The sequence below is a fragment of the Zeugodacus cucurbitae genome, chromosome 3 (genome assembly GCF_028554725.1).
Source record: "Zeugodacus cucurbitae isolate PBARC_wt_2022May chromosome 3, idZeuCucr1.2, whole genome shotgun sequence".
NCBI lineage: Eukaryota > Metazoa > Arthropoda > Insecta > Diptera > Tephritidae > Zeugodacus > Zeugodacus cucurbitae.
Window position 1 is genome coordinate 48,554,117 of NC_071668.1, and position 20,535 is coordinate 48,574,651.

The 20,535-nt window shown below is 36.0% G+C and overlaps 1 protein-coding gene across 1 annotated transcript; it reads right to left on the reverse strand.

The window, feature by feature from the left end:
* Positions 1-7,398: 7,398 nt before the first annotated feature.
* On the reverse strand, positions 7,399-8,214 carry LOC128920507 (glutamate dehydrogenase, mitochondrial-like). Its single transcript, XM_054227885.1, has 2 exons — positions 7,834-8,214; positions 7,399-7,762 (listed from the first exon to the last, which is right to left on the reverse strand). The coding sequence occupies exons 1-2, from the start codon at positions 8,212-8,214 to the stop codon at positions 7,733-7,735; spliced, it is 411 nt and encodes a 136-aa protein (XP_054083860.1). The 3' UTR covers positions 7,399-7,732.
* Positions 8,215-20,535: the final 12,321 nt, after the last annotated feature.

The following is a 20,535-nucleotide window of genomic DNA, read 5'->3' on the forward strand; positions in this document are numbered from 1 at the left end:
TATGATTTTTTTTTGTGTGTTTTTGTAAGAAATTTTTTGCACTCACTTTTTCGGCAATTATTTTGGTATCCGCTGATTTTGTTGTATATTGTATATATACAATTGTATTACGAATATATAAATATTCCACAATATTCAGTAAGAAAATATTTTTTGTTTATTTATTATTTGCGTCAGGTTTTTTTTTGTAATTATTTTCTTCGAGAACAAATTCAAATCGCTCCGTTCAACACAACTGTTCTTATGAAAATCTCAATATCAACTGAACTGAGAAAAATAAATTTGACAATATTGACTGTTTATGTTTTGAAGTTTTGATTTTTTCTGTTGAAAATATGTTAATGTTAATGTTTTTTTAATGTTAATTATTTTATTCTGGCAAAAATTTTGGATTTTGGGGATCGTAAAAAATGACGAATAATGCATAATAACCCCTACCCACTTACTACGCTATTTTTGGTGCATTTGGTGGATGGATTTTTGGTACCATTCACCACTTTTTTGGTGCATTTTGGTGCATTTGATGCATTGGCGCGTGGTGAAAACCCGATTTTTTCACGGCGCGCAAATGGGGTTATACAGGTCGTATGAGTACCATATTACCAAAAACAGAAAAACAGATATAAGGGTACCAAAAACAGAGGTAAGTGGGTAGGGGTTTTTTTTTTTTAATTGTTAAACTGTTGCTGTCAAGAAGCCATTCTGTTTGTGTTTTTGTAAAGAAATATTTATTTAAAAATTTAAGAAAAATATACAAAAGGATATTACACTTTGGATCTTATAAATATATAAATGTAAAATTTGTAAAAATAAATAATCGCCAAGCGACTTCAGACACATTCTGTAATTATTGTTGAGAAATGCCCTCCATTTCTAAGGCTCGGAAAATCTTAGAAATCGAGTAAATAAAGGCAGCGGTGCGTAAATCATTGCAGAGACCGAATTCATTGGCCACAATCTTAATGCCTGCCCCCGCAGTTTCCATAACTGTTTGTAGTCCTGCGTCTACAATATCCGCCTCCTTCGTACAGTCTCTTATGAGCTTTAACTTTTTGTTTGGCTTGAACTTATCCTAAATAAATAAATTAAAAAAATTCATATTAACAAATTAACTTATTTGCACGGTGGTCAAAGTTCACTTACCTCGCACTCATTCATGGAGTTAAAGATCTCGTTGATTATGGCTTTCTCGCGTTTAACATGCATTTTGCCATAAGATACATGATTGATATTCTTTAAGTACTCAAAGTAGGATACCGTTACACCGCCAGCATTGCAAAACAAATCCGGTATAATGAGTACATTCTTTTCACGTAATATTTCATCGGCAGCTGGCGTCGAAGGACCATTAGCGCCTTCTAAAATCATCTTGGCTTGTACACTGTTAGCATTTTCGACAGTGAGAACCTTTTGCGTAGAGCAAGGCATTAGTATATCGCATTTTTCACCCAACAAACTGCCCACTTTTTCGGTGGCTTTGGTATAGCCCTTGATTGATTTATTATTTTTTGCATAATACTCCATTAAGTCCTAAGTATATGAAGAAAATTAAAAAAATATTATCATGGAGATATTTATTTTCAATACGCCACATACCTTTGGATCAATGCCATTCTCATTTACTAGAGACACGTCAAATTCTTGAACACCGATCAGTTTGGCACCGGCTTCCACTACAAAAACGGATGCATGGGAACCGACATTGCCAAACCCTTGTACGATCACGGTTTTATCTTTCCAACCAGTCTTCCAGCCTAATAAATCCATCCAATCTTTATCCATAATAAAACATTCAGCCGCCTTAAATAGACCACGTCCCGTGGCGGCGGTGCGACCATTTATACCGCCTATTTCTACTGGCTTACCAGTCGTGATGGCCAATGCATCTACATCGTTATAGCCTAGAAGAACAATTTATTTGTCTATCAAGACGTTTTCTAATATTTCATAAAAAAAAATTACCAAAAGTTTTAATATATTGATCCACCAACCAACTCATCTCGCGTTGGCTGGTATTCACATCTGGTGCCGGTACATCTATACCCGGACCTATCATATTGCGACGTAATAGCTCCATTGTATAGCGACGCGTAATTGTTTGCAATTCTTGTGCAGTATACTTCTTCGGGTCGATACGTATGCCACCCTTGGAACCACCAAACGGTACATTCACGCAAGCCGTCTTAAACGCCATCAGATAAGCCAAAGCGCGTATCTCATCGGCGTCGACGTCCATGGCAAAACGTATGCCTACAAAAGAGGAACGGATATGATCAGTCAGTTATATATATCATGCTAGACATCAGCAGTTGAAGCATTGAAAAGGAAGAACATTTTCTTGAAACACACAACTACATGCATATATTCTAGAAAATTCGTTGAGAAATTTTTTGAATATACCAGCTTTTCTAGAAAAATAATAGCCAATAATATAATTGAACCCACCGCCTTTGAGTGGTAATCTGTGTCTAGTGTGGTGTGCGCGATAGCCGGTGATTAGCTCGTAATTGCCATCACTTCTTATTATAGGGAAGGTAACTTCCAATAGATTTGTAGTGCAGCCCATCAATTTAAGCATGGCGGAAACACGTTGTTCACGCTGTTCCTTCTTCATGTAAGGATACTTTTCCAGCTCCTTTATCATCATCGGCTCCATTAGCTGAGCGGCCGAGTGATAATAATACTCAACCATGTGTGCAAATGGTGGGTCTTTGTCTTTATTGATTTTTTCCAAATGCTTGGGCATCACGTGCTTTTCACGCGTAGCCCCAAGTCCGGTCCAGTTTAAAACTGTCTTCGATAGTGAATATCGTAAAAGTTTACCATTTAAAAGGAAGGACATATTGCCTTGCGATAATGCAATCCCAGTTATGATTTTTTTTTGTGTGTTTTTGTAAGAAATTTTTTGCACTCACTTTTTCGGCAATTATTTTGGTATCCGCTGATTTTGTTGTATATTGTATATATACAATTGTATTACGAATATATAAATATTCCACAATATTCAGTAAGAAAATATTTTTTGTTTATTTATTATTTGCGTCAGGTTTTTTTTTGTAATTATTTTCTTCGAGAACAAATTCAAATCGCTCCGTTCAACACAACTGTTCTTATGAAAATCTCAATATCAACTGAACTGAGAAAAATAAATTTGACAATATTGACTGTTTATGTTTTGAAGTTTTGATTTTTTCTGTTGAAAATATGTTAATGTTAATGTTTTTTTAATGTTAATTATTTTATTCTGGCAAAAATTTTGGATTTTGGGGATCGTAAAAAATGACGAATAATGCATAATAACCCCTACCCACTTACTACGCTATTTTTGGTGCATTTGGTGGATGGGTTTTTGGTACCATTCACCACTTTTTTGGTGCATTTTGGTGCATTTGATGCATTGACGCGTGGTGAAAAACCGATTTTTTCACGGCGCGCAAATGGGGTTATACAGGTCGTATGAGTACCATATTACCAAAAACAGAAAAACAGAAAAACAGATATAAGGGTACCAAAAACAGAGGTAAGTGGGTAGGGGTTTTGTTTTTTAATTGTAAAACTGTTGCTGTCAAGAAGCCATTTTGTTTGTGTTTGTGTAAAGAAATATTTATTTAAAAATTGAAGAAAAATATACAAAAGGATATTACACTTTGGATCTTATAAATATATAAATGTAAAATTTGTAAAAATAAATAATCGCCAAGCGACTTCAGACGCATTCTGTAATTATTGTTGAGAAATGCCCTCCAATTCTAATGCTCGGAAAATCTTCGAAATCGAGTAAATAAAGGCGGCGGTGCGTAAATCATTGCAGTGGTGAATGCCACCAAAATTGGCGTAGTAAGTGGGTAGGGGTTTTTTTTTAATTGTTAAACTGTTGCTGTCAAGAAGCCATTCTGTTTGTGTTTTTGTAAAGAAATATTTATTTAAAAATTTAAGAAAAATATACAAAAGGATATTACACTTTGGATCTTATAAATATATAAATGTAAAATTTGTAAAAATAAATAATCGCCAAGCGACTTCAGACGCATTCTGTAATTATTGTTGAGAAATGCCCTCCATTTCTAAGGCTCGGAAAATCTTAGAAATCGAGTAAATAAAGGCAGCGGTGCGTAAATCATTGCAGAGACCGAATTCATTGGCCACAATCTTAATGCCTGCCCCCGCAGTTTCCATAACTGTTTGTAGTCCTGCGTCTACACTATCCGCCTCCTTCGTACAGTCTCTTATGAGCTTTAACTTTTTGTTTGGCTTGAACTTATCCTAAATAAATAAATTAAAAAAATTCATATTAACAAATTAACTTATTTGCACGGTGGTCAAAGTTCACTTACCTCGCACTCATTAATGGAGTTAAAGATCTCGTTGATTATGGCTTTCTCGCGTTTAACATTCATTTTGCCATAAGATACATGATTGATATTCTTTAAGTACTCAAAGTAGGATACCGTTACACCGCCAGCATTGCAAAACAAATCCGGTATAATGAGTACATTCTTTTCACGTAATATTTCATCGGCAGCTGGCGTCGAAGGACCATTAGCGCCTTCTAAAATCATCTTGGCTTGTACACTGTTAGCATTTTCGACAGTGAGAACCTTTTGCGTAGAGCAAGGCATTAGTATATCGCATTTTTCACCCAACAAACTGCCCTCTTTTTCGGTGGCTTTGGTATAGCCCTTGATTGATTTATTATTTTTTGCATAATACTCCATTAAGTCCTAAGTATATGAAGAAAATTAAAAAAATATTATCATGGAGATATTTATTTTCAATACGCCACATACCTTTGGATCAATGCCATTCTCATTTACTAGAGACACGTCAAATTCTTGAACACCGATCAGTTTGGCACCGGCTTCCACTACAAAAACGGATGCATGGGAACCGACATTGCCAAACCCTTGTACGATCACGGTTTTATCTTTCCAACCAGTCTTCCAGCCTAATAAATCCATCCAATCTTTATCCATAATAAAACATTCAGCCGCCTTAAATAGACCACGTCCCGTGGCGGCGGTGCGACCATTTATACCGCCTATTTCTACTGGCTTACCAGTCGTGATGGCCAATGCATCTACATCGTTATAGCCTAGAAGAACAATTTATTTGTCTATCAAGACGTTTTCTAATATTTCATAAAAAAAAATTACCAAAAGTTTTAATATATAGATCCACCAACCAACTCATCTCGCGTTGGCTGGTATTCACATCTGGTGCCGGTACATCTATACCCGGACCTATCATATTGCGACGTAATAGCTCCATTGTATAGCGACGCGTAATTGTTTGCAATTCTTGTGCAGTATACTTCTTCGGGTCGATACGTATGCCACCCTTGGAACCACCAAACGGTACATTCACGCAAGCCGTCTTAAACGCCATCAGATAAGCCAAAGCGCGTATCTCATCGGCGTCGACGTCCATGGCAAAACGTATGCCTACAAAAGAGGAACGGATATGATCAGTCAGTTATATATATCATGCTAGACATCAGCAGTTGAAGCATTGAAAAGGAAGAACATTTTCTTGAAACACACAACTACATGCATATATTCTAGAAAATTCGTTGAGAAATTTTTTGAATATACCAGCTTTTCTAGAAAAATAATAGCCAATAATATAATTGAACCCACCGCCTTTGAGTGGTAATCTGTGTCTAGTGTGGTGTGCGCGATAGCCGGTGATTAGCTCGTAATTGCCATCACTTCTTATTATAGGGAAGGTAACTTCCAATAGATTTGTAGTGCAGCCCATCAATTTAAGCATGGCGGAAACACGTTGTTCACGCTGTTCCTTCTTCATGTAAGGATACTTTTCCAGCTCCTTTATCATCATCGGCTCCATTAGCTGAGCGGCCGAGTGATAATAATACTCAACCATGTGTGCAAATGGTGGGTCTTTGTCTTTATTGATTTTTTCCAAATGCTTGGGCATCACGTGCTTTTCACGCGTAGCCCCAAGTCCGGTCCAGTTTAAAACTGTCTTCGATAGTGAAGATAGTAAAAGTTTACCATTTAAAAGGAAGGACATATTGCCTTGCGATAATGCAATCCCAATTATGATTTTTTTTTGTGTGTTTTTGTAAGAAATTTTTTGCACTCACTTTTTCGGCAATTATTTTGGTATCCGCTGATTTTGTTGTATATTGTATATATACAATTGTATTACGAATATATAAATATTCCACAATATTCAGTAAGAAAATATTTTTTGTTTATTTATTATTTGCGTCAGGTTTTTTTTGTAATTATTTTCTTCGAGAACAAATTCAAATCGCTCCGTTCAACACAACTGTTCTTATGAAAATCTCAATATCAACTGAACTGAGAAAAATAAATTTGACAATATTGACTGTTTATGTTTTGAAGTTTTGATTTTTTCTGTTGAAAATATGTTAATGTTAATGTTTTTTTAATGTTAATTATTTTATTCTGGCAAAAATTTTGGATTTTGGGGATCGTAAAAAATGACGAATAATGCATAATAACCCCTACCCACTTACTACGCTATTTTTGGTGCATTTGGTGGATGGATTTTTGGTACCATTCACCACTTTTTTGGTGCATTTTGGTGCATTTGATGCATTGGCGCGTGGTGAAAACCCGATTTTTTCACGGCGCGCAAATGGGGTTATACAGGTCGTATGAGTACCATATTACCAAAAACAGAAAAACAGATATAAGGGTACCAAAAACAGAGGTAAGTGGGTAGGGGTTTTGTTTTTTAATTGTAAAACTGTTGCTGTCAAGAAGCCATTTTGTTTGTGTTTGTGTAAAGAAATATTTATTTAAAAATTGAAGAAAAATATACAAAAGGATATTACACTTTGGATCTTATAAATATATAAATGTAAAATGTGTAAAAATAAACAATCGCCTAGCGACTTCAGACGCATTCTGCAATTATTGCTGAGAAATGCCCTCCAATTCTAATGCTCGGAAAATCTTCGAAATCGAGTAAATAAAGGCGGCGGTGCGTAAATCATTGCAGTGGTGAATGCCACCAAAATTGGCGTAGTAAGTGGGTAGGGGTTTTTTTTTTAATTGTTAAACTGTTGCTGTCAAGAAGCCATTCTGTTTGTGTTTTTGTAAAGAAATATTTATTTAAAAATTTAAGAAAAATATACAAAAGGATATTACACTTTGGATCTTATAAATATATAAATGTAAAATGTGTAAAAATAAACAATCGCCTAGCGACTTCAGACGCATTCTGCAATTATTGCTGAGAAATGCCCTCCAATTCTAATGCTCGGAAAATCTTCGAAATCGAGTAAATAAAGGCGGCGGTGCGTAAATCATTGCAGTGGTGAATGCCACCAAAATTGGCGTAGTAAGTGGGTAGGGGTTTTTTTTTTAATTGTTAAACTGTTGCTGTCAAGAAGCCATTCTGTTTGTGTTTTTGTAAAGAAATATTTATTTAAAAATTTAAGAAAAATATACAAAAGGATATTACACTTTGGATCTTATAAATATATAAATGTAAAATGTGTAAAAATAAACAATCGCCTAGCGACTTCAGACGCATTCTGCAATTATTGCTGAGAAATGCCCTCCAATTCTAATGCTCGGAAAATCTTCGAAATCGAGTAAACAAAGGCAGCGGTGCGTAAATCATTGCAGAGACCGAATTCATTGGCCACAATCTTAATGCCTGCCCCCGCAGTTTCCATAACTGTTTGTAGTCCTGCGTCTACAATATCCGCCTCCTTCGTACAGTCTCTTATGAGCTATAACTTTTTGTTTGGCTTGAACTTATCCTAAATAAATAAATTAAAAAAATTCATATTAACAAATTAACTTATTTGCACGGTGGTCAAAGTTCACTTACCTCGCACTTATTCATGGAGTTAAAGATCTCGTTGATTATGGCTTTCTCGCGTTTAACATTCATTTTGCCATAAGATACATGATTGATATTCTTTAAGTACTCAAAGTAGGATACCGTTACACCGCCAGCATTGCAAAACAAATCCGGTATAATGAGTACATTCTTTTTACGTAATATTTCATCGGCAGCTGGCGTCGAAGGACCATTAGCGCCTTCTAAAATCATCTTGGCTTGTACACTGTTAGCATTTTCGACAGTGAAAACCTTTTGCGTATAGCAAGGCATTAGTATATCGCATTTTTCACCCAACAAACTGCCCTCTTTTTCGGTGGCTTTGGTATAGCCCTTGATTGATTTATTATTTTTTGCATAATACTCCATTAAGTCCTAAGTATATGAAGAAAATTAAAAAAATATTATCATGGAGATATTTATTTTCAATACGCCACATACCTTTGGATCAATGCCATTCTCATTTACTAGAGACACGTCAAATTCTTGAACACCGATCAGTTTGGCACCGGCTTCCACTACAAAAACGGATGCATGGGAACCGACATTGCCAAACCCTTGTACGATCACGGTTTTATCTTTCCAACCAGTCTTCCAGCCTAATAAATCCATCCAATCTTTATCCATAATAAAACATTCAGCCGCCTTAAATAGACCACGTCCCGTGGCGGCGGTGCGACCATTTATACCGCCTATTTCTACTGGCTTACCAGTCGTGATGGCCAATGCATCTACATCGTTATAGCCTAGAAGAACAATTTATTTGTCTATCAAGACGTTTTCTAATATTTCATAAAAAAAAATTACCAAAAGTTTTAATATATTGATCCACCAACCAACTCATCTCGCGTTGGCTGGTATTCACATCTGGTGCCGGTACATCTATACCCGGACCTATCATATTGCGACGTAATAGCTCCATTGTATAGCGACGCGTAATTGTTTGCAATTCTTGTGCAGTATACTTCTTCGGGTCGATACGTATGCCACCCTTGGAACCACCAAACGGTACATTCACGCAAGCCGTCTTAAACGCCATCAGATAAGCCAAAGCGCGTATCTCATCGGCGTCGACGTCCATGGCAAAACGTATGCCTACAAAAGAGGAACGGATATGATCAGTCAGTTATATATATCATGCTAGACATCAGCAGTTGAAGCATTGAAAAGGAAGAACATTTTCTTGAAACACACAACTACATGCATATATTCTAGAAAATTCGTTGAGAAATTTTTTGAATATACCAGCTTTTCTAGAAAAATAATAGCCAATAATATAATTGAACCCACCGCCTTTGAGTGGTAATCTGTGTCTAGTGTGGTGTGCGCGATAGCCGGTGATTAGCTCGTAATTGCCATCACTTCTTATTATAGGGAAGGTAACTTCCAATAGATTTGTAGTGCAGCCCATCAATTTAAGCATGGCGGAAACACGTTGTTCACGCTGTTCCTTCTTCATGTAAGGATACTTTTCCAGCTCCTTTATCATCATCGGCTCCATTAGCTGAGCGGCCGAGTGATAATAATACTCAACCATGTGTGCAAATGGTGGGTCTTTGTCTTTATTGATTTTTTCCAAATGCTTGGGCATCACGTGCTTTTCACGCGTAGCCCCAAGTCCGGTCCAGTTTAAAACTGTCTTCGATAGTGAAGATCGTAAAAGTTTACCATTTAAAAGGAAGGACATATTGCCTTGCGATAATGCAATCCCAGTTATGATTTTTTTTGTGTGTTTTTGTAAGAAATTTTTTGCACTCACTTTTTCGGCAATTATTTTGGTATCCGCTGATTTTGTTGTATATTGTATATATACAATTGTATTACGAATATATAAATATTCCACAATATTCAGTAAGAAAATATTTTTTGTTTATTTATTATTTGCGTCAGGTTTTTTTTTTGTAATTATTTTCTTCGAGAACAAATTCAAATCGCTCCGTTCAACACAACTGTTCTTATGAAAATCTCAATATCAACTGAACTGAGAAAAATAAATTTGACAAAATTGACTGTTTATGTTTTGAAGTTTTGATTTTTTCTGTTGAAAATATGTTAATGTTAATGTTTTTTTAATGTTAATTATTTTATTCTGGCAAAAATTTTGGATTTTGGGGATCGTAAAAAATGACGAATAATGCATAATAACCCCTACCCACTTACTACGCTATTTTTGGTGCATTTGGTGGATGGGTTTTTGGTACCATTCACCACTTTTTTGGTGCATTTTGGTGCATTTGATGCATTGGCGCGTGGTGAAAAACCGATTTTTTCACGGCGCGCAAATGGGATTATACAGGTCGTATGAGTACCATATTACCAAAAACAGAAAAACAGATATAAGGGTACCAAAAACAGAGGTAAGTGGGTAGGGGTTTTGTTTTTTAATTGTAAAACTGTTGCTGTCAAGAAGCCATTTTGTTTGTGTTTGTGTAAAGAAATATTTATTTAAAAATTGAAGAAAAATATACAAAAGGATATTACACTTTGGATCTTATAAATATATAAATGTAAAATTTGTAAAAATAAATAATCGCCAAGCGACTTCAGACGCATTCTGTAATTATTGTTGAGAAATGCCCTCCAATTCTAATGCTCGGAAAATCTTCGAAATCGAGTAAATAAAGGCGGCGGTGCGTAAATCATTGCAGTGGTGAATGCCACCAAAATTGGCGTAGTAAGTGGGTAGGGGTTTTTTTTTTAATTGTTAAACTGTTGCTGTCAAGAAGCCATTCTGTTTGTGTTTTTGTAAAGAAATATTTATTTAAAAATTTAAGAAAAATATACAAAAGGATATTACACTTTGGATCTTATAAATATATAAATTTAAAATTTGTAAAAATAAATAATCGCCAAGCGACTTCAGACGCATTCTGTAATTATTGTTGAGAAATGCCCTCCATTTCTAAGGCTCGGAAAATCTTAGAAATCGAGTAAATAAAGGCAGCGGTGCGTAAATCATTGCAGAGACCGAATTCATTGGCCACAATCTTAATGCCTGCCCCCGCAGTTTCCATAACTGTTTGTAGTCCTGCGTCTACAATATCCGCCTCCTTCGTACAGTCTCTTATGAGCTTTAACTTTTTGTTTGGCTTGAACTTATCCTAAATAAATAAATTAAAAAAATTCATATTAACAAATTAACTTATTTGCACGGTGGTCAAAGTTCACTTACCTCGCACTCATTCATGGAGTTAAAGATCTCGTTGATTATGGCTTTCTCGCGTTTAACATTCATTTTGCCATAAGATACATGATTGATATTCTTTAAGTACTCAAAGTAGGATACCGTTACACCGCCAGCATTGCAAAACAAATCCGGTATAATGAGTACATTCTTTTCACGTAATATTTCATCGGCAGCTGGCGTCGAAGGACCATTAGCGCCTTCTAAAATCATCTTGGCTTGTACACTGTTAGCATTTTCGACAGTGAGAACCTTTTGCGTAGAGCAAGGCATTAGTATATCGCATTTTTCACCCAACAAACTGCCCACTTTTTCGGTGGCTTTGGTATAGCCCTTGATTGATTTATTATTTTTTGCATAATACTCCATTAAGTCCTAAGTATATGAAGAAAATTAAAAAAATATTATCATGGAGATATTTATTTTCAATACGCCACATACCTTTGGATCAATGCCATTCTCATTTACTAGAGACACGTCAAATTCTTGAACACCGATCAGTTTGGCACCGGCTTCCACTACAAAAACGGATGCATGGGAACCGACATTGCCAAACCCTTGTACGATCACGGTTTTATCTTTCCAACCAGTCTTCCAGCCTAATAAATCCATCCAATCTTTATCCATAATAAAACATTCAGCCGCCTTAAATAGACCACGTCCCGTGGCGGCGGTGCGACCATTTATACCGCCTATTTCTACTGGCTTACCAGTCGTGATGGCCAATGCATCTACATCGTTATAGCCTAGAAGAACAATTTATTTGTCTATCAAGACGTTTTCTAATATTTCATAAAAAAAAATTACCAAAAGTTTTAATATATTGATCCACCAACCAACTCATCTCGCGTTGGCTGGTATTCACATCTGGTGCCGGTACATCTATACCCGGACCTATCATATTGCGACGTAATAGCTCCATTGTATAGCGACGCGTAATTGTTTGCAATTCTTGTGCAGTATACTTCTTCGGGTCGATACGTATGCCACCCTTGGAACCACCAAACGGTACATTCACGCAAGCCGTCTTAAACGCCATCAGATAAGCCAAAGCGCGTATCTCATCGGCGTCGACGTCCATGGCAAAACGTATGCCTACAAAAGAGGAACGGATATGATCAGTCAGTTATATATATCATGCTAGACATCAGCAGTTGAAGCATTGAAAAGGAAGAACATTTTCTTGAAACACACAACTACATGCATATATTCTAGAAAATTCGTTGAGAAATTTTTTGAATATACCAGCTTTTCTAGAAAAATAATAGCCAATAATATAATTGAACCCACCGCCTTTGAGTGGTAATCTGTGTCTAGTGTGGTGTGCGCGATAGCCGTTGATTAGCTCGTAATTGCCATCACTTCTTATTATAGGGAAGGTAACTTCCAATAGATTTGTAGTGCAGCCCATCAATTTAAGCATGGCGGAAACACGTTGTTCACGCTGTTCCTTCTTCATGTAAGGATACTTTTCCAGCTCCTTTATCATCATCGGCTCCATTAGCTGAGCGGCCGAGTGATAATAATACTCAACCATGTGTGCAAATGGTGGGTCTTTGTCTTTATTGATTTTTTCCAAATGCTTGGGCATCACGTGCTTTTCACGCGTAGCCCCAAGTCCGGTCCAGTTTAAAACTGTCTTCGATAGTGAAGATCGTAAAAGTTTACCATTTAAAAGGAAGGACATATTGCCTTGCGATAATGCAATCCCAGTTATGATTTTTTTTTTGTGTGTTTTTGTAAGAAATTTTTTGCACTCACTTTTTCGGCAATTATTTTGGTATCCGCTGATTTTGTTGTATATTGTATATATACAATTGTATTACGAATATATAAATATTCCACAATATTCAGTAAGAAAATATTTTTTGTTTATTTATTATTTGCGTCAGGTTTTTTTTGTAATTATTTTCTTCGAGAACAAATTCAAATCGCTCCGTTCAACACAACTGTTCTTATGAAAATCTCAATATCAACTGAACTGAGAAAAATAAATTTGACAATATTGACTGTTTATGTTTTGAAGTTTTGATTTTTTCTGTTGAAAATATGTTAATGTTAATGTTTTTTTAATGTTAATTATTTTATTCTGGCAAAAATTTTGGATTTTGGGGATCGTAAAAAATGACGAATAATGCATAATAACCCCTACCCACTTACTACGCTATTTTTGGTGCATTTGGTGGATGGATTTTTGGTACCATTCACCACTTTTTTGGTGCATTTTGGTGCATTTGATGCATTGGCGCGTGGTGAAAAACCGATTTTTTCACGGCGCGCAAATGGGATTATACAGGTCGTATGAGTACCATATTACCAAAAACAGAAAAACAGATATAAGGGTACCAAAAACAGAGGTAAGTGGGTAGGGGTTTTGTTTTTTAATTGTAAAACTGTTGCTGTCAAGAAGCCATTTTGTTTGTGTTTGTGTAAAGAAATATTTATTTAAAAATTGAAGAAAAATATACAAAAGGATATTACACTTTGGATCTTATAAATATATAAATGTAAAATTTGTAAAAATAAATAATCGCCAAGCGACTTCAGACGCATTCTGTAATTATTGTTGAGAAATGCCCTCCATTTCTAAGGCTCGGAAAATCTTAGAAATCGAGTAAATAAAGGCAGCGGTGCGTAAATCATTGCAGAGACCGAATTCATTGGCCACAATCTTAATGCCTGCCCCCGCAGTTTCCATAACTGTTTGTAGTCCTGCGTCTACAATATCCGCCTCCTTCGTACAGTCTCTTATGAGCTTTAACTTTTTGTTTGGCTTGAACTTATCCTAAATAAATAAATTAAAAAAATTCATATTAACAAATTAACTTATTTGCACGGTGGTCAAAGTTCACTTACCTCGCACTCATTCATGGAGTTAAAGATCTCGTTGATTATGGCTTTCTCGCGTTTAACATTCATTTTGCCATAAGATACATGATTGATATTCTTTAAGTACTCAAAGTAGGATACCGTTACACCGCCAGCATTGCAAAACAAATCCGGTATAATGAGTACATTCTTTTCACGTAATATTTCATCGGCAGCTGGCGTCGAAGGACCATTAGCGCCTTCTAAAATCATCTTGGCTTGTACACTGTTAGCATTTTCGACAGTGAGAACCTTTTGCGTAGAGCAAGGCATTAGTATATCGCATTTTTCACCCAACAAACTGCCCACTTTTTCGGTGGCTTTGGTATAGCCCTTGATTGATTTATTATTTTTTGCATAATACTCCATTAAGTCCTAAGTATATGAAGAAAATTAAAAAAATATTATCATGGAGATATTTATTTTCAATACGCCACATACCTTTGGATCAATGCCATTCTCATTTACTAGAGACACGTCAAATTCTTGAACACCGATCAGTTTGGCACCGGCTTCCACTACAAAAACGGATGCATGGGAACCGACATTGCCAAACCCTTGTACGATCACGGTTTTATCTTTCCAACCAGTCTTCCAGCCTAATAAATCCATCCAATCTTTATCCATAATAAAACATTCAGCCGCCTTAAATAGACCACGTCCCGTGGCGGCGGTGCGACCATTTATACCGCCTATTTCTACTGGCTTACCAGTCGTGATGGCCAATGCATCTACATCGTTATAGCCTAGAAGAACAATTTCTTTGTCTATCAAGACGTTTTCTAATATTTCATAAAAAAAAATTACCAAAAGTTTTAATATATTGATCCACCAACCAACTCATCTCGCGTTGGCTGGTATTCACATCTGGTGCCGGTACATCTATACCCGGACCTATCATATTGCGACGTAATAGCTCCATTGTATAGCGACGCGTAATTGTTTGCAATTCTTGTGCAGTATACTTCTTCGGGTCGATACGTATGCCACCCTTGGAACCACCAAACGGTACATTCACGCAAGCCGTCTTAAACGCCATCAGATAAGCCAAAGCGCGTATCTCATCGGCGTCGACGTCCATGGCAAAACGTATGCCTACAAAAGAGGAACGGATATGATCAGTCAGTTATATATATCATGCTAGACATCAGCAGATGAAGCATTGAAAAGGAAGAACATTTTCTTGAAACACACAACTACATGCATATATTCTAGAAAATTCGTTGAGAAATTTTTTGAATATACCAGCTTTTCTAGAAAAATAATAGCCAATAATATAATTGAACCCACCGCCTTTGAGTGGTAATCTGTGTCTAGTGTGGTGTGCGCGATAGCCGGTGATTAGCTCGTAATTGCCATCACTTCTTATTATAGGGAAGGTAACTTCCAATAGATTTGTAGTGCAGCCCATCAATTTAAGCATGGCGGAAACACGTTGTTCACGCTGTTCCTTCTTCATGTAAGGATACTTTTCCAGCTCCTTTATCATCATCGGCTCCATTAGCTGAGCGGCCGAGTGATAATAATACTCAACCATGTGTGCAAATGGTGGGTCTTTGTCTTTATTGATTTTTTCCAAATGCTTGGGCATCACGTGCTTTTCACGCGTAGCCCCAAGTCCGGTCCAGTTTAAAACTGTCTTCGATAGTGAAGATCGTAAAAGTTTACCATTTAAAAGGAAGGACATATTGCCTTGCGATAATGCAATCCCAATTATGATTATTTTTTGTGTGTTTTTGTAAGAAATTTTTTGCACTCACTTTTTCGGCAATTATTTTGGTATCCGCTGATTTTGTTGTATATTGTATATATACAATTGTATTACGAATATATAAATATTCCACAATATTCAGTAAGAAAATATTTTTTGTTTATTTATTATTTGCGTCAGGTTTTTTTTGTAATTATTTTCTTCGAGAACAAATTCAAATCGCTCCGTTCAACACAACTGTTCTTATGAAAATCTCAATATCAACTGAACTGAGAAAAATAAATTTGACAATATTGACTGTTTATGTTTTGAAGTTTTGATTTTTTCTGTTGAAAATATGTTAATGTTAATGTTTTTTTAATGTTAATTATTTTATTCTGGCAAAAATTTTGGATTTTGGGGATCGTAAAAAATGACGAATAATGCATAATAACCCCTACCCACTTACTACGCTATTTTTGGTGCATTTGGTGGATGGATTTTTGGTACCATTCACCACTTTTTTGGTGCATTTTGGTGCATTTGATGCATTGGCGCGTGGTGAAAAACCGATTTTTTCACGGCGCGCAAATGGGATTATACAGGTCGTATGAGTACCATATTACCAAAAACAGAAAAACAGATATAAGGGTACCAAAAACAGAGGTAAGTGGGTAGGGGTTTTGTTTTTTAATTGTAAAACTGTTGCTGTCAAGAAGCCATTTTGTTTGTGTTTGTGTAAAGAAATATTTATTTAAAAATTGAAGAAAAATATACAAAAGGATATTACACTTTGGATCTTATAAATATATAAATGTAAAATTTGTAAAAATAAATAATCGCCAAGCGACTTCAGACGCATTCTGTAATTATTGTTGAGAAATGCCCTCCAATTCTAATGCTCGGAAAATCTTCGAAATCGAGTAAATAAAGGCGGCGGTGCGTAAATCATTGCAGTGGTGAATGCCACCAAAATTGGCGTAGTAAGTGGGTAGGGGTTTTTTTTTTAATTGTTAAACTGTTGCTGTCAAGAAGCCATTCTGTTTGTGTTTTTGTAAAGAAATATTTATTTAAAAATTTAAGAAAAATATACAAAAGGATATTACACTTTGGATCTTATAAATATATAAATGTAAAATTTGTAAAAATAAATAATCGCCAAGCGACTTCAGACGCATTCTGTAATTATTGTTGAGAAATGCCCTCCATTTCTAAGGCTCGGAAAATCTTAGAAATCGAGTAAATAAAGGCAGCGGTGCGTAAATCATTGCAGAGACCGAATTCATTGGCCACAATCTTAATGCCTGCCCCCGCAGTTTCCATAACTGTTTGTAGTCCTGCGTCTACAATATCCGCCTCCTTCGTACAGTCTCTTATGAGCTTTAACTTTTTGTTTGGCTTGAACTTATCCTAAATAAATAAATTAAAAAAATTCATATTAACAAATTAACTTATTTGCACGGTGGTCAAAGTTCACTTACCTCGCACTCATTCATGGAGTTAAAGATCTCGTTGATTATGGCTTTCTCGCGTTTAACATTCATTTTGCCATAAGATACATGATTGATATTCTTTAAGTACTCAAAGTAGGATACCGTTACACCGCCAGCATTGCAAAACAAATCCGGTATAATGAGTACATTCTTTTCACGTAATATTTCATCGGCAGCTGGCGTCGAAGGACCATTAGCGCCTTCTAAAATCATCTTGGCTTGTACACTGTTAGCATTTTCGACAGTGAGAACCTTTTGCGTAGAGCAAGGCATTAGTATATCGCATTTTTCACCCAACAAACTGCCCACTTTTTCGGTGGCTTTGGTATAGCCCTTGATTGATTTATTATTTTTTGCATAATACTCCATTAAGTCCTAAGTATATGAAGAAAATTAAAAAAATATTATCATGGAGATATTTATTTTCAATACGCCACATACCTTTGGATCAATGCCATTCTCATTTACTAGAGACACGTCAAATTCTTGAACACCGATCAGTTTGGCACCGGCTTCCACTACAAAAACGGATGCATGGGAACCGACATTGCCAAACCCTTGTACGATCACGGTTTTATCTTTCCAACCAGTCTTCCAGCCTAATAAATCCATCCAATCTTTATCCATAATAAAACATTCAGCCGCCTTAAATAGACCACGTCCCGTGGCGGCGGTGCGACCATTTATACCGCCTATTTCTACTGGCTTACCAGTCGTGATGGCCAATGCATCTACATCGTTATAGCCTAGAAGAACAATTTATTTGTCTATCAAGACGTTTTCTAATATTTCATAAAAAAAAATTACCAAAAGTTTTAATATATTGATCCACCAACCAACTCATCTCGCGTTGGCTGGTATTCACATCTGGTGCCGGTACATCTATACCCGGACCTATCATATTGCGACGTAATAGCTCCATTGTATAGCGACGCGTAATTGTTTGCAATTCTTGTGCAGTATACTTCTTCGGGTCGATACGTATGCCACCCTTGGAACCACCAAACGGTACATTCACGCAAGCCGTCTTAAACGCCATCAGATAAGCCAAAGCGCGTATCTCATCGGCGTCGACGTCCATGGCAAAACGTATGCCTACAAAAGAGGAACGGATATGATCAGTCCGTTATATATATCATGCTAGACATCAGCAGTTGAAGCATTGAAAAGGAAGAACATTTTCTTGAAACACACAACTACATGCATATATTCTAGAAAATTCGTTGAGAAATTTTTTGAATATACCAGCTTTTCTAGAAAAATAATAGCCAATAATATAATTGAACCCACCGCCTTTGAGTGGTAATCTGTGTCTAGTGTGGTGTGCGCGATAGCCGGTGATTAGCTCGTAATTGCCATCACTTCTTATTATAGGGAAGGTAACTTCCAATAGATTTGTAGTGCAGCCCATCAATTTAAGCATGGCGGAAACACGTTGTTCACGCTGTTCCTTCTTCATGTAAGGATACTTTTCCAGCTCCTTTATCATCATCGGCTCCATTAGCTGAGCGGCCGAGTGATAATAATACTCAACCATGTGTGCAAATGGTGGGTCTTTGTCTTTATTGATTTTTTCCAAATGCTTGGGCATCACGTGCTTTTCACGCGTAGCCCCAAGTCCGGTCCAGTTTAAAACTGTCTTCGATAGTGAAGATCGTAAAAGTTTACCATTTAAAAGGAAGGACATATTGCCTTGCGATAATGCAATCCCAATTATGATTTTTTTTTGTGTGTTTTTGTAAGAAATTTTTTGCACTCACTTTTTCGGCAATTATTTTGGTATCCGCTGATTTTGTTGTATATTGTATATATACAATTGTATTACGAATATATAAATATTCCACAATATTCAGTAAGAAAATATTTTTTGTTTATTTATTATTTGCGTCAGGTTTTTTTTGTAATTATTTTCTTCGAGAACAAATTCAAATCGCTCCGTTCAACACAACTGTTCTTATGAAAATCTCAATATCAACTGAACTGAGAAAAATAAATTTGACAATATTGACTGTTTATGTTTTGAAGTTTTGATTTTTTCTGTTGAAAATATGTTAATGTTAATGTTTTTTTAATGTTAATTATTTTATTCTGGCAAAAATTTTGGATTTTGGGGATCGTAAAAAATGACGAATAATGCATAATAACCCCTACCCACTTACTACGCTATTTTTGGTGCATTTGGTGGATGGATTTTTGGTACCATTCACCACTTTTTTGGTGCATTTTGGTGCATTTGATGCATTGGCGCGTGGTGAAAAACCGATTTTTTCACGGCGCGCAAATGGAGTACCATATTACCAAAAACAGAAAAACAGATATAAGGGTACCAAAAACAGAGGTAAGTGGGTAGGGGTTTTGTTTTTTAATTGTAAAACTGTTGCTGTCAAGAAGCCATTTTGTTTGTGTTTGTGTAAAGAAATATTTATTTAAAAATTGAAGAAAAATATACAAAAGGATATTACACTTTGGATCTTATAAATATATAAATGTAAAATTTGTAAAAATAAATAATCGCCAAGCGACTTCAGACGCATTCTGTAATTATTGTTGAGAAATGCCCTCCAATTCTAATGCTCGGAAAATCTTCGAAATCGAGTAAATAAAGGCGGCGGTGCGTAAATCATTGCAGTGGTGAATGCCACCAAAATTGGCGTAGTAAGTGGGTAGGGGTTTTTTTTTTAATTGTTAAACTGTTGCTGTCAAGAAGCCATTCTGTTTGTGTTTTTGTAAAGAAATATTTATTTAAAAATTTAAGAAAAATATACAAAAGGATATTACACTTTGGATCTTATAAATATATAAATGTAAAATTTGTAAAAATAAATAATCGCCAAGCGACTTCAGACGCATTCTGTAATTATTGTTGAGAAATGCCCTCCATTTCTAAGGCTCGGAAAATCTTAGAAATCGAGTAAATAAAGGCAGCGGTGCGTAAATCATTGCAGAGACCGAATTCATTGGCCACAATCTTAATGCCTGCCCCCGCAGTTTCCATAACTGTTTGTAGTCCTGCGTCTACAATATCCGCCTCCTTCGTACAGTCTCTTATGAGCTTTAACTTTTTGTTTGGCTTGAACTTATCCTAAATAAATAAATTAAAAAAATTCATATTAACAAATTAACTTATTTGCACGGTGGTCAAAGTTCACTTACCTCGCACTCATTCATGGAGTTAAAGATCTCGTTGATTATGGCTTTCTCGCGTTTAACATTCATTTTGCCATAAGATACATGATTGATATTCTTTAAGTACTCAAAGTAGGATACCGTTACACCGCCAGCATTGCAAAACAAATCCGGTATAATGAGTACATTCTTTTCACGTAATATTTCATCGGCAGCTGGCGTCGAAGGACCATTAGCGCCTTCTAAAATCATCTTGGCTTGTACACTGTTAGCATTTTCGACAGTGAGAACCTTTTGCGTAGAGCAAGGCATTAGTATATCGCATTTTT

Bases quoted from the DNA above. Each gene is read 5' to 3' on its own strand.
- LOC128920507 (XM_054227885.1), bottom strand. From the start codon at position 8,214: ATGGAGTATTATGCAAAAAATAATAAATCAATCAAGGGCTATACCAAA. The intron at 7,763-7,833 runs GTAAGTGAACTT...TTATTTATTTAG, and splicing joins ACTCCATGAATAAGTGCGAG to GATAAGTTCAAGCCAAACAA.